Source organism: Vombatus ursinus, unplaced genomic scaffold (assembly GCF_900497805.2).
Source record: "Vombatus ursinus unplaced genomic scaffold, bare-nosed wombat genome assembly UNPS02006874.1, whole genome shotgun sequence".
NCBI classification, from domain to species: Eukaryota; Metazoa; Chordata; class Mammalia; order Diprotodontia; family Vombatidae; genus Vombatus; species Vombatus ursinus.
In genome coordinates, this window is record NW_020946652.1 from 8,132,851 (window position 1) to 8,147,985 (window position 15,135).

The following is a 15,135-nucleotide window of genomic DNA, read 5'->3' on the forward strand; positions in this document are numbered from 1 at the left end:
CCACCCCGGCCGGCCACCGCCACCCCGGCCGGCCACCGCCACCCCGGGCTTCCTCTCCATCACTTGGGCTCTAAGGGAACGAAAGGCTTCTGTGTAGCCCGCTTTGGGACGGCCTGAGTCCCATATGCAGCGGCTGCATCCTTCCCAGCCCCCACTCCAGCCTGGGGCCCCCCGGACACCAAACGCTGACTCTGATTTCTCTGCGATCTTTGGCGAAGGCTGAAACAGCCTCACCCGCCGTCTGCCAAAGCACGCATTCATTGGAGCCTTTGTCTGCCTTCTGTAACTGATCTCACTCTGGATTGTAATCAGTATAATCAACCGATAAACCTTCATTAGGCCCCTGCCATGGGCCAGGCACTGTGCTGAGCGCTGAGGATACAAAGAGGCAAAAGACAGTTACTGCCCTCAAGGAGGATGGGTTTTTATTTTCTTTTAAAGCTAGCTTGTTCTCGATCTAAAATGATGACTGTTCTCCCGGATTTGTGGTGTTTGCATGTTCTTAATTAGGAACAAAGGGGTAATGAGGCACCCAAGGCTGATGCTAGACCTAGAGAGATGAAGAAGGGGCTTCTCTGTCTGAATGTTGGGAGGAGAGAATTACTCCCTCATCTCTCTCTCACACACACATCCATGCGCACACTGGAGCTCCAAATTTGTGAAAGAACCAGCCTCATAGCCTTGATTTGTTTTGATCAAGTTCCCCCAAAACAGAATTTAAACTGGTCTCTGGGTCAAATGATGCGGCAGTCCTTGGTAGACCACTGAAGGGACATGGGAGGAGCCAAAATATCCTTCACGGGTAGAGTCGGGAGCCAGGGGGATGATTGCTAAGTGCCTTCCCTGTTCCAGGAACACAAAAGTAGTGCTCAGTACAGGCACAAGCCAGCCCCCGCTCCCAAGGAGCTCCAGTCTAATGACGGACAACGTGTCAACAGCCCTGGACAAAGATATTGACAGAACCGAGGAGAGAGAGAACCCCAGAGGGAAGGCACTAGCTTTAGAGGGAGTGGGAAAGGTTTCCTGCATATGGTAGGACGTTATCTGGGACTTGAAGCAAGCTGATAAGAGAGATGAGAGAGGAAAGTCTTGCAGGCAGGGGACAACCAGAGAACACACCCAGAGCCAACAGATGGAATGTCTCCTGCATGAAACAGCCAGGAGCCAGTGTCTCTGGACCAGGTGTGGGAAGACTGGGGAGGTGGGAGAGGGTTGGTTTATGAAAGGCCTTGAATGCTAAACAAAGCATTTTGTGTTTGATCCTAGAGGTGACAGGGAGCTGACTGAGTAAGTCTTTTGACTGGGAGAGGAATGGTAAGGTTTGGGAAGAACACACGTTCTCACCTTGCAAAGGTAGGGGCCACAAAAGGGAATGCTGCCACTTCCTTTGTTCTGCACTTTCTATCTTAACCTTCCCCTCTGACCCTGGGCCAGGGGCAGAGTCAGTGTGTCAGAAGGGCAGCCAGAAGGAGCGCAGCTTAGCTCTTCCAACACACGCCGCCACAAACAAACATCTGAACGCCACAAACGTCTGAACGCCACAAACATCATCTGAACGCCACAAACGTCTGAATGCCACAAACATCATCTGAACGCCACAAACGTCTGAACGCCACAAACATCGTCTGAACACCACACGATCGTCTAGTGACCAGACCAAGCGCTGATCTGGAAATCTAAGAGAAAAAGAATGGCAGTGATCAATTGTCCGGCTCAGGTTGGCATAGGCAGACAGACCGAGGGGTCTGCAGACACTCACAATGCAGCCTGGCCAGGGGGCATCCCATGGAGCGTCCAGTGCCATGCACCAGAGCAGGAAGAGGCCCCTCAGGCTCTGAACCTGGACCACCTGGCAGCTGCGGCTCTCACCGCACAGTTCCAAGTCATGGATTCAGGGCAGGCCAGGAGGGGACCAGTGCTTAGGGGTGTCATTCCAGAGTGAGGAGTGGTCCAGGGCCTTCAGCTGTGTGCCGAGCCCAGGAGTAGAGCAGGGCCTCCATTCCAGCCTCCAGCCCAGTGAGAAGCCAACAAAGGGTCAAGCAGAGCAGGGGAGAGCCTGTAGCTCTCTTACCCTGAACTGGCAGAACTGTCCAGGGGGCTGATAATGGTGGAGTCCAGCAGCAGTCTACTGGTACCTCCTACAAGGGACCAGCCCACAGCAGTTTTGTTCAGACCAAGCCGTCAGAGCTTACAGAGCAAACCAGGAAGGCAGTGATCAGACTTTGCTCTGCATCTCCCAGTAGAGCCCTGAAAGCTTGCAGGTGCCAGCCTGGAATAACATGACACTCCGTACTTCAAAAAAACAGTAGAAGGATCCAAGAGGACAAAAGGCTAGCTCAGAATTCCCCCAGAAATGTGCAGGGCCAGGCTCTAACATCAAGTTCAAAGTCAGGAAACAGACTATAAAAAATGAGCAAAACAAAAAAGAATCTTATCCTAAAGAGCTCGGATGTTGGCAAACATGGTCAAGACAGAATGACTCCAGGTAGACTCAAAGCCTCAAGCAAAATGCCAATTAAGCATGTCAAATCATTATTCAGAGAGAGAGAGAGAGGAGAGACAGAGACAGAGACAGAGAGGAGAGAGAGAACAAAAGAGTTGTTTGTTTGTTTTAAAAGCTAGGGGGTAGCTAAATGGCACAGAGGATAGAGTACTGGCCTTGGATTCAGGAAGACCAGAGTTCAAATCTGGCCTCAGACACTTGACACTTACTAGCTGTGGGACTCTGGGCAAGTCACTTCACCCCATTGCCTTGCCAAAAAAAAAGAAAAAAAAAATCTAAAAATGATTTAAAAAAAAAATGAGAGCACCAGAAGGAAAACATGGAAAAAGAAATGAGAACTACGGAAGAAAGAATTGGGAAGCAAATTAATGGCTTGGAACAAGAGGAATAAAACATTACCCAGGGGAAAAAACTCCCTGAAAATTGGAATGGACCAAAGAAAAGCTCATGATTTCATGTAACATCAAGAAAATTAAAAACAAAGCCAAAAGACTGAAAAATTAGAAGAAAATATAAGGTATCTCATAGCAAAAACAACTGACTGGAAAACAAATTTAGAAAAAAGAATTTAAGAATAATTTGGCTATCTTAATGATATCACAAAAAAGTCTACATATCATATTTCAAGAAATCAAGAAAACTCCTAAATCTCTTAGAATCAGAGGACAAAGGGGAAATAGAAAGAATCCACTAGTCATCTTCTGAAAGAAATCCCCAAATGAAAATTTCCAGGAATATTATAGCCAAAAATCCAGACCTTCCACGTCAAAGAAAAAATATTGGAAGCAGTCATTAAAAAAAAGAAGAATTAAAAAACTGAGAAGTCACAGTCAGGATCCCATAGGATTTAGCAGCTATCACAATGAAGAAGAAGAGAGCTTAGAATATTTTATTCCAAAAGGCAAAGGAGCCGGACTTATAGCCAAGAGTAGCCAGCAAGACTGAATATAATCCAACAAGGGGGAAATGACTGTTTAACAAATTAGACATTTTTCATGAATTCCTGATAAGATCAGAGCTGCCTGTAAACTTTAACATCCATACTCAGGAGTCAAGAGAAGTATACAAAACCAAACATGAGTGAGCAATCACAAAAGACTACCCAAAGATAAAAAGTACACATTCTAATTAGGGTAGATGATACATTTATCCTTTCAGGACCATATGTCAGAGGTCTGGGAGTAGTTCTATGTTTTGATGACCTTAAAAGAAAAATGGGAAGGGAGGGGAAGAATAATACCTTTCCTCGAGTAGGAGAAAAGGAAGGGAAGATGAGGAACATTACCCCACATAATAGGGGTGCTCAAGTAGAAATCTATACTAATAAAAAGGAAGGAGTGGAGTGAATGGTACTTGAAACTTACCGTCATTTGAATAGTCAGAGGAGGGAAAAATACATACACACAGCTAGGTATAAGAAATACATTTCATTCAACAAGGAAACGAGGAAAAAAGGTTAAAAAAGTGGGAGGATAAGAGAAGGGCAGGTTCATAAGCAAAACAAAGAGGCAGGAAGGAAAAATATAAATGAATAAGATAAAAGAAAATAGAAAATTAACCATCATAACTGTGAATGTGAATGGAATGAACTCACCTATAAAACTGAAGATAGCAAAATGGATTAGAAACCAGAGTCTACTGTGTTATTCACAAGAAACACACTTGAAATAGAAAGAACATAGAGTTCAGATAAAGGGCTGGAGCAGAACCTGTTGTGCTTCAACAGAAATAAAAAAGGCAAGGGTAAGCAATCATAAGCTCAGATAAAGCAACAGCAAAAAATGGACCTAACTGGGGCAGCTAGGTGGCACAGTGGATAGAACACTGGCCCTGAAGTCAGGAGGACCCGAGTCCAAATCCTGGCCTCAGACCAAACACTTGACACTTACTAAATGTGTGATCCTGGGCAAGTCACTTAACCCCAATTGCCTTTAAAAAAAAAATAGAACTTTTAGGGGCAGCTAGGTGGTGCAGTGGATAGAACACTGGCTCTGGATTCAGGAGGACTTGAATTCAAATCTGGACTTAGACACATGACACTTACTAGCTATGTGACTCTGGCAAGTCACTGAACCCCATTGCCTAGCCACAAAAAAAAAATGGAGGGGGTAGAGATTCGATTTATCCCTTTCAGACCTAGATAAATCTAGCTGTGCATGGCACCTTCACAAAAAGTTGACCATGTATTAAAGGCATAAAAACATCACAAATTCAGAAAGCCAGAAATATTAAACATGTCTTTTACAGACCGTAGTGCAATAAAATTATATTCAATAAAGGACTCTTGAAGCAAAGATTAAAATTATTTGGAAATTAACTTAATCCTAAAGAATGGGTGGGCCAATTAACAATCATAATTTATATTTCATGAAAATTAATAACAAAATAGAGGTAACATCAAAATTCTTGGGTTGCAGACAAAGCAGTACTGTAGAAGAAAATTTATATATCTAAACATTTTCATCAATGAGAGACAGAGAGAGAAGGGAGAGAGAGAGAAATGGGGGGAGAGATAGGGAGACAGAGATCCAAGCTGGAGAGGGAAGGGAATTCGTGATGATTTTGCCAAAGAGACTGAGTAGTGGTTAGGCAGTTGGGAGGTTTGTGAAAAGAAGCATCATGGTGACGGGGAGAAAGAACTGGCTATGCCTAGAGGCCCGGTTCTCCTCAGACACCGGCAGCTGCCTCACACAGCTCCGTCATCTGTAAAATGAGACACTGGACTCAGTGACCTGTAAGATCTCTTCTCACTTTAACCTACCATCCTAGAAAAAGCCAGGGAGAGGAACCAGGGGCAGAGGGTGGTCAACAGTGTCCAGTGCTTTAGAGAGGTCAAGGTCAAGAAGGATGAGAACTGAGAAAAGGTCCCTGGGTTTAACCAAAAAGAGCCCCCTGGGGACTTTGGAGAGCGGTTCAGAAGGCAGATGACGAGCGGCTGAGAAGGCGAGTGTGAAAACGTGTTTCCAGGAGTTTGGCTGTGAAAAGGAAGGCAAGTTAGGGAAGAGAGCTTATGGCAGGGTCACATATTAAAGATGGAAGAGGTCTGAGCATGTATGTAGGTGGCAGGTAAGGCAGCAGTGGAAGTGAAGAAGTGGAAAATTAGGGAGAGAGAAGGGAGGCTGGAAGGAGCAAACAGAGAGAAAAGGGAGGAGTGGGGACCCATACGGCCTTGGCCAGGAGCAGGACCGGCCTTCTTCAGAGACTGGAGCGGAGGAGAGGGGGAAGACAGCTGATGCTGAGCGGGGCCCATAGACACGCCCTGTGAGACGCTGAAATGGGGAGAAGAGAGGGGCTCTCGGTGGACACCTCTGTTTTCTGGGGCAAGCACGAAGCAAGGTCCTCGGCTGAGAGGGGGATGGAAGCACTCATTGGGAGGATGGATGAGGGAGGAAGACGTTCACAATCGCCATCCTAGGTCTGTCCAGGGAGGCCTGCCCCCTTGCCCAGCCCCGATGCAGTCACTATGAAGGAGACTTGAGGCTGCGCTGTCCACGTGGGAGCCGTGTAAGAACACATCTTTCATTTGATCCGCGCTGCACTCCTGGGGGGTAGGTGCTCTTATCCCTGTAGGACAGGTGAGGACCCTGAGCTCAAGGGCCTGCCCAGGCTCCCCCAGCTAGTTCCAACCTTGGTCTCCCCCACCGCCTTCTGGCCATTGCACCAAGGAGCTGCATCTTTGGAACGTTGTAGCCGGGCCCCTCCAACTTTGCTTTCCCCAAAGCCCTGTTGCAGTGGATCCAATGTCCTCAGCTCCCTGGGCTGAGTGGTGCCTAACGCCTACAGGCACGCTTCCGGCTGCCTCTTTGGGCCACTCTGGGCTGGGAAAATTCAATCTTGCCTCCTTGGATTTCTCAGCCTTTACTTGTGTCACGGCTCCTTCTTCATCCTTGCTGGAAACCTAGTGCCTGTGAGAGAGCTGGGCTGTTCTGAGCCTGCTCCCACTGCCATCCTCTGAACCCTTTGAGGACACCAATGGGATATCTGAGCTGACCCTTGCTCTGGCACTATGACCAGGCCCTTTGCCCCTTCACCTGGAGGCTCTTTGCTAAGTCTTGCTTGTGAGTGGGTTTCATACACATTCAGACCTACCATGTGAGTCTAAGCCAGGGCTCTTTGGGTGACGCTTAACCGCAGTTCTTCAGAGACTAGAGTGTGCTGTGACTGATTGTCAGACAACTGGAGCATCTGTGGCGCCCATGCCCTTCACAGGCTTCCCAGGAGAGCTACCGCAGGTTTGTGGCACTCTGTGGGTACATCTCCACTTAAGAGTAATACTTCACGAGCCCCCACCGGGTACTTACTTATTCTCTAGTCAGACACAACTAATTCAAAGCAAAGCATGACATAGCATAGAAAGAAAAAAAAATTTCCCCAGCTTTCTGCTTTCCTTCTCATCTGGTTCCATTGTTTTCATTTGTATAAAATCTTTTTAATTTAATATAATCAAAATGATTCATTTTATATCTCCTAATGCTATTTCGTTTGGTCACAAATCCTTCCTTTCTCCATAGATCTGACAGGTAAACTATTCCATGCTCTCCTAATTTGTTTATGGTATTACCCTTTAAGTTTAAATCAGGTACCCATTTTGACCTTATCTTGCTATTCAGTATAAGCTGGTCTATACATGGATTCTGCCATACCATTTTCCAGTTTTCCCAGCAGTTTTTTTTTTTTTAATCAAAGAGTGAGTTCTTATCCCAGAAGCTAGGGTCTTTGGGTTTTTCAAACACTAGATTATTAAGTTCATTGACTACTGTATATTGTGTGCCTAATCTATTCCACTTATCTGCCACTTTATTTCTTAGCCAGGACCAGATTGTTTAGATGATTATTTGAGATCTAGTATGGCTAGGCCACCTTCCTTCACATTTTTTTTTCATTAATTCCTTTGATATTGTTGACCTTTTGTTCTTCCAGATGAATTTTGTTATGTATTGTTTTTTTCTAGCGCTATAAAATAATTGTTGGTAGTTTGATTGCTATGGTACTCAGTGAGTACATTAATTTAGGTAGGGTTGTCATTTTTACTATATTGGCTAGGCCTACTCACAAGCGGTTAGTATTTTTCCAATTGTTTATACCCGACTTTATTTGTGTGAGAAGTGTTTTATAATTGCGTTCATATAGTGTCTGCATTTATCTTGGCAGCTGGACTCCCAAGTAGTTTACATTTTCTGCAGTTATTTGGAATGGAATTTCTCTCTCTACCTCTTGCTGCTGGATCAGGCCTGCTTTTCCCTGAGCACATTGTTCCGTCAGGGGTCACTGGACGGGCTTCTTGCTGAGCGTGGCATCTGTCTTAGACTTGCTGCCCCCCAGGTATGCTTCTTTCACGGGCTCATGCCAGTTCAGCTTCAGTTGGCTAGGGTAGAGTAGCTAAAACCTCTTCCTGACTAAGGCAGACTGATGGCTCCTCAGACAGAGCAGGCATGTCCAGCTAGCAAAAGTCTGATAGCGAGAGCCCAGGCTAGGATGAGGTTTTTCTTTTTCAACCTCTTTGTCTGGCCAGAGATCAAAGCCCTCTGCTATAGAGAACTCCTCAGCCTAATGTTTAGAAATATTACTCGCTCTCTTAGCTGCAAATGAATCTGAGCCAGATCAAAAGGCAACGAGCCTTGGGAGGCTAGGCTGGTGCTGCCCAAGCCCCTGCCTGCATTGCTGTGGCTGTCCCTAACAGTGGGGCTCTCCTAACAAAGCAGACAGACAGTACGTTAGCCCCAGCATTTTGGCCCACAACATTCCTCATCTCCCCATTCAACAATTAATCATTGTCACAAACTCATTCCTAGTAAGCTAACATTCTTAGCTGCCTAGCGTGCCCAGATTATGTATGCCCACAATACCTTGCATACAGCAGCAGTATAAAAATGCTTCTTGAATTGAAATAAGAACAGGCTTTGACAGAGGGCATGTGAAGTTGGGGAAGGGGAGAAAAGAATTGACCGATAGGAAGGCCGGGTGTGCCAGAGACAAATGTGGGCACCTTCTCAGCTTGTCCAAGGGCCAGCCCTGCGTGGGGCGTTCAGCCCAGGGACGAGTGGAGCGGGAAGGTTGCCAGGCCTGCCTCCGGCCCAGCCCCCAACTCTCCTGGTGCAAGCAGTGACTCACAGGGGATGTCAACACCAACTGACTGACTCAGCACCACTCACTTCCCCAGGAGAGGCCCCCAGGGCTGGCCTGCTCCAGGCTCAGCTGGAGAAGTGGGAGCGGTTGCAGCTCAGCTAGCCAATTATTGATGGCACAGCTCCTGGCAGCAGAGCCCTGAGGTAGGCACTGGGGGAGACACAAGGCTCAGATCATTCCTCGGGTCTCCGTAACACTCGGGCGAGGCACCGGGTCCCCAGCCCCAGCACTGGGCCCTGTAGGAGAGATGATGCTCAGGCCCAGGACCCCGGCCTCAGCCCCCTCCCTCCCCGCAGGCTCACATAGGAATGCACCGCTCCCTCGAAGGGCAGCTAAGTCAGGTGGGGAGTTACTGATTCAGAGCAGAAGACAAAGTGACTGGGCCCCCTGCCCTCCATCAGGACTCCCACCTGCCAGGGCCCCTGCAAGGGGGCCTTCCCAGGCCCAGGCTTGGCAGATACTGGCTTCCTCCTCTCTTGTCTTACCCCGTGGGTGATAGCGCCCCCCTCCCCTCTTTGTCTTCCTCAGATCTGCCCCTGGCAGCTAGAGGCTATTGTTATCCCCACTTGACAGAGGGGGAAACTGAGGCACAGAGCAGGCCATGGCTCACCCACGTCTACCCAGCTAGTCAGGGGGAGGCAGCTCCAACACAGCTGGGTGGCTGCACCCAGCACTGGAGCCTCGGTGCCCCCTGGTGGCCCAGCCAGGGGATGCTGCACGACCTCTGCAGTTACTCCTGTAGTAACTGAGTCGGTTTCTTTACCTGCCTGCAGATGTAAAGAGCATCCGGGGTGTCTACACGAGGCTTGTTTTCTTGACAGGCTCGAAGGTGGGGAAAGCTGCCAGCTCTGTGCTCTGCCGAGCGCTGCTGTCTCCACAGAGCTGGCCTTCAGGTGCCCCACGCAGGATGGGGAGGGGGCGGCAGGAGGCTGGTCTCAGGTGGCGCACGGTCCTTTGTGGGACTTCCTCCGACACCACCAGCAGTTCAGGCTGGTGGGTCTCACGCCAGCTTGGCAGGCCAGACCAGCCCTCTGTGGAATGGCATCTCTTCCTCTCTCTCTGTCTCTCCTCTTTCTCTCTCTCTTCCCTTTCTGTCCATCTCTGTCTCTCCTCTTTCTCTGTCTGTCTCTCTCTCACACACACACCCCTCCCTCCCTCCTTTCCTCCCTCTTTCCCTCCTTCCCTCTCCCTTTCCCCTCCTCCTCTTTTCACCCCCTCTCCTCTTCCTTTCTCTCCCCACCCCTCCATCTCTGTCTCACATGTACACCTCTCCCTCTCTTCTTTCTCTCCTCTTTCTCCCTCCCTTCTTCCCTCTCTTCTCCCTCCCTCCTTCCTTCCTTTCCTCCCCCTTTTTCCTTCCCTCTCTGTCCCTTCCCCTCCTCTTTCTCCCCACCCCTCTTCTGTCTCTCCATGTACACCTCTCTCCCTCTCCTCTTTCTCTCTCCCTCCCTCCCCTTCCCTTCCTTTCTCCCTCTCTCTCCCCTCCTCCCTCTCCCTCTTTCCCTCTCTCCCCTCCCTCCTCCCTCACCTGCTGTCTTGAGAGCCACATCCTTTGGATATTTACTCCTCCAGAATTGAAGGCTGCTGATGTCAAGCCCCCTCCCCTGCTTTCTCCCATAGTTCCTCTAGGTATCCTGGACTTCCCCTCCCCTTTCTTGTGTAAATTCTGCTATAACTTTGTGAAATGCTATTGGGTATTCTTTTGGTGATTTGGTTAGCATAATATTAAATTTGCGTATATTAATTCGACGAGCATGGCTATTATATTGGCATGCCCTGCTTGCAGATGTGTACAGCCAGGTGGTGGATAGAGCGCTGGGCCTGGAATCAGGAAGACCTGAGTTCAAATGTGACCTCAGACACTTCATAGCTGTGTGACTCTGACCAAGTCACTTAACCCACTTGCCTCAGTTTCTTCACCTGTAAAAATGAGGGTAATAATAGCACCTCCCTCCCAGGGTTGTCGTGAAGCTCAAATGAGACAATGATTATAAAGTGCTTAGCACAGGGCCTGGCACGTAGTAGGTGCTATATGTTGTTCATTCAGTCGTGTCCAACCTTTTGTGACCCCGTGGACCAGACTGTCCATGGGGTTTTCTCGGCAGAGATACAGCAGCGGTTTGCCATTTCCTTCTCCAACTCATTTTACAGATAAGGAAACTGAGGCTGACAGGGTGAAATGACTTACCCAGGGACACACAACTCAGAAGCATCTGAGGCTGAATTTGAATTTAGGTCTTCCTGCCTCCAGGCCAGTGCTCTGTCCAGTGCTCTATTACTGGCCCCGTATATATGCTCACTGCTATTCTCACTATCTTTCACTCTCATTTAGGTCTCCCTGGATATCAGTGGAAATTATTGGGTAATCCTGTGTATATCTCGACAGCTTAGCTTCCAGATAGTGAGGATATTTTATTTTAAGGGGCATTTTTCTATTAATTATTCCTTGTGGGAGAAATCAAAGCTGTCAATAATGATAGGAAAAATGCTCTAAACCACGCATCATTAGAGAATTGCAATTAAAATAATTCTGAGCTCCCATCTTATACTTATCAGATGTAGAAAAACTGGAACACTCATGCACTGTTGGTGGAGTTGTGATCTGGTCCAACCATTCTGGAGAGCAATTTGGAACTATGCCCAAAGGGCTATAAAGCTGTGCATGCCCTTTGATCCAGCCATACTACTGCTAGATCTGTATCCCAAAGAAATCAAAAAGAGGAAAGGACCTATCTGTAAAAAAATTTTTTCTAGTACCTCTTTTTGTAGTGGTAAAGAATTGGAAATTGAGGGGATGCCCGTCAACAGGGGAATGGCTGAACAAATTGTGGTATATGAATGTAATGGAATACTATTGTGCGTAAGAAATAACGAGCAGGATAACTTCAGAAAAACCTGAAGAAGACTTGTATGAACAGATGCGAAGTGAAGTGAGCAGAACCAGGAGAACACCGTTCACAGTAACGGCACTACTGTACAATGAACCGTGAAGGGCTTGGCTGCTCTGATCCAGATGATGGTCTAAGACCATTCCAGAGGACCCAGCAGGAGAAATGCTATCCACCGCCACAGAGATCCGATGGATTCTGAGTGCAGAGCGAAGCAGTTTTTTTCCTTTATTTTTCTTGCTTCTCCCCCAGGTAATGTGGAAATGTTTTGCATGATTTCATATATATATATAATGGGCATTGTATTTCTTGCCTTCTCAATGGATAGGGGAGGTGCCGGAGGTAGAAAAAGAATTTGAAACTGAAAATAAATTTTTTTTAATTTAAAAAATATTCCTTGTGTTTGTTAGTAACATACAAAAATGCTAATAATTTTGTGGATTGTTTTGTATTCTACTGCTGTGCAGAAGGAATTGTTTTAGTTACTTTTTCATCGATTTTCTAGGCAAACTAGCCAATCACCCACAGGGACATTTGCCTCCTCCTTGCTAATACTTCCTCTAACTTTTTCTTGCCTCATCGCTAAAAAGAGTGGAAAGGACTACAGGAAATGAGCAGCCTCTGCCCTAGTTTGGAAGACCCGTCTTTACACAACTCACAGCGTGGCCGGGACCCCCTCGGAGATGTCAGTCCCTCTGCCAGGAGATGGGGCGCTGCCGAGATTCCCCTCCCCAGTTCTCCCTCGGGGCATAGATGCTTCTTTGGCTGGAGGCGGGGGCGGAGCTCAGCCCTCCGGCGTCCTGCCCACAGCCTGTGGCTCTGAGGCTTGGGGCTGGCTGCCACTGAGGGCTGCTGCAGTCCCCCCTACTTCTCTGGAGACTCCAATGAAAATCTCCAGGCCTGGAGGTCTCTCGAGGCCTAGCTCTTTCCTGCACCTTGTCATTGGAGCCAGAGTCTGCTGCTCTCAAGGCCCAGCAGGCCGGGCGCTGGCGGGCTCTGGGCTACACCGACTCTCTCAGAGCGTGTCTGTCCCACGAACAACGTGCGCTGCTGGGGTAAGAGAAGTGCCTTTCGGCACGCGGAGGACAGTCCTCTCATTCCCGTTTTTAATGTCTCTTTATAAAGAGACCGCGCGCTTCCTTTCCTCTAAACCTTTTATCTATTGCTACGCTCTGAGCGGTGGTTTCGGCCGCTCTCGTCTGGAACTATCCGGGACGCCTTGCCTAACTCGGGTGATGCAGTCGCCACGACTAACGAAGGTTTGGGGATGTTGCCGTGACCTCGTCGTCAAGATTTTGAGGGAATCTTTTTGCTTCAACATTCACCAGTGGTTGGCATCCTTAGTTTATTCCCTACTTCGTCCCTTCTTTTGGATTGGGCACAAGGACCACGTTCCTATCAAAGAAAAACTTGGACAGTCCAAAAGGCCTTCTTTGTTTTTGAAATATTTATGTAGCATAACTATCAGCTGGCTTTTAAGTGACCGATAAAATTCCTCTGTAAACATAGCCAGATCAGGAAGCTTCTCCCATGGGAAGTCACTTACGGCTTGCTAAATTTAGCTTTCCGAAATTGTATTATTTCGCTTATTTCCAGTTTTCTTAATGTTTAAAAATATGTTCATTGATTTCCTTTAGATTTGTAGCCTTGTTCGATTATAATTCAGCTCGATGATTTCTGAGTTTTTTTAATTTTCACCATTTGCTGTGAACACCTCCCTCCCCATTCTGATTTTATTAATTTGGTTTTCTTCCCTTTAAAAAAAATCAGGGGGCAACTAGGTGGCACAGTGGATAGAGCACCGGCCCTGAAGTCAGGAAGACCTGAATTCAAATCTGGCCTCAGACCAAAACACTTGACACTTAGTACTGTGTGACCTTGGGCAAGTCACTTAACCCCAATTGCCTCACTAAAAAAAATAAAAATAAAAATAAATCGAATTAGCGAGTGGCTTTTTACTTATGAGTCATCTTAAAAGTCAGCTTTCGTGTTATTAGTTCATTTGTTTTCTAAGAATTCTGTTACTCAGCTTTTTAATGCCCCAAATCTCTCCCTCTCTCTCTCCCCCTTTCTCTCTCACTCCCTCTTCCCCTCCCTCCTCTCCCCTCTCTCCTCCTCCCCTTCTTTCCTTCCCTCTCTGTCTCTCTCCCTCCCTCCCCTTCCCCCCTCTCCCCTCTCTCTCTCTCTCTCCCCCTCCTCTCTCTCTCTCTTTCTCTTCTCTGGTATGGGCTTTGGAATTATTCACAGTATTTCTAGCTTTAAAAAAAAAATTTACATTCAGTTCTTTTGCTCCTTTTCTCTTACGGCTACAGCTTTTCAGGGATGAAGATTTCTTTCTAAGGATTGCCTCAGTGGGCTACCTGGTGCTACCCTGCCTTTCACCGTGGTCTCCTGAGGTCATTCTTGGGGTGGGTGATTCAGCCTTTGACTCACTCCATGGTTGATGTTCTTTCAGTCTTTATTTTTTTCCTCCCATTTTTAAATTGATTGATTGATTGTGTGTGAGCAAAGGATGCATTTAGGATTTCTGCTTTTCTGCGTTTCTTTGAAGTTTTTTGGTGCTCTGGGAAGTCATCAATTTTGTATAAATCTCACGGAAGCATGAAAATATGTATATTCTCTATCGCTCCTGGTCAGAATTCTTCACAGTTATCGGTTTTGGGACATTTTTAAGCCTATAATTTCCTTTTTATCTTTCCTTTGGATTTATCTAGTTCTGACAGGAATGCTGTCACCCAGAAAATGGTATCTTACTCTTGAACCTTTCAGGTAAGAAGATGAGACTATGCATGCACATATGGAAGGGGCTGGGGGAAGAAAACGTTCTTTCTGGGTGCGTGTTTGTGGGGGTAAAAGTATCCCAGCACAAACGGAAAAGCCTTGGCCTCCAGTTAACGATGCCAGGCACAGACATGCTTTTGAAGCTCAGGTCAGGCTGCCCACCACACGACCGTGGGGAGCCATGGGAGACTGGGGGAAGGGAGGATGGGTGGCCAGAGAAGGGGAGTGGCCTGGGCACAGGAAAGGAGATGGAAGGGACAGCCCTGGCAGCCACCGTAAGAAACCTCTGGTGAACCGGGGAGCCAGTAATGCCCACCATGAGATGGGAAGGCAGGGGGGCTGCATAGTGCCCTTCACCCTGGAGGGAGGCACCGGAAATGAAATTGCTGTCCTTGTTTAATCTCTGGGAACAATGTCCAGAAACTGGTGAGGTTTTTACATAGGGATCAGACAATTCAGTTCACGCCGTCCTGAAAGAGGAAAACGAAGGAGGGAGCTAGAGTTACCTGACGCCTTTGCTCTCAGTGTCTACAGGGGCAGAGAAAGTGACCGATGGGTGGACAAGGCCCACAAGCCTTTAGCCCTGATGCCTTTGCTCTCAGTGTCTACAGGGGCAAGGAAAGTGACCGCGGGGCAGACAAGGCCCACAGGCCGTTAGCCATGATGCCTTTGCTCTCAGTGTCTACAGGGGCAGGGAAAGTGACCGCCGGGCAGACAAGGCCCACAGGCCTTTATCCCTGATGCCTTTGCTCTAAGTGTCTACAGGGGCAGGGAAAGTGACCGCGGGGCAGACAAGGCCCACAAGCCTTTAGCCCTGATGCCTTTGCTCTCAGTGTC

At 47.7% G+C, this 15,135-nt stretch overlaps 1 protein-coding gene across 3 annotated transcripts; it reads left to right on the forward strand.

Moving 5' to 3' along the window:
- Positions 1-8,676: 8,676 nt before the first annotated feature.
- LOC114033375 lies at positions 8,677-13,257 on the forward strand. 3 transcript variants are annotated; one of them, XM_027848878.1, is made up of 3 exons: positions 8,677-8,772; positions 11,519-11,769; positions 12,023-13,257. In XM_027848878.1, exon 3 carries the CDS (start codon positions 12,201-12,203, stop codon positions 13,005-13,007), a length of 807 nt encoding a protein of 268 aa, XP_027704679.1. In that variant the 5' UTR covers positions 8,677-8,772; positions 11,519-11,769; positions 12,023-12,200; the 3' UTR covers positions 13,008-13,257. The 3 variants fall into 3 exon arrangements, with proteins under 3 accessions (XP_027704679.1, XP_027704677.1, XP_027704678.1); XM_027848876.1 differs by having other exon boundaries at positions 12,108-13,257; XM_027848877.1 differs by lacking the exon at positions 8,677-8,772 and having other exon boundaries at positions 11,462-11,769; positions 12,108-13,257.
- Positions 13,258-15,135: the final 1,878 nt, after the last annotated feature.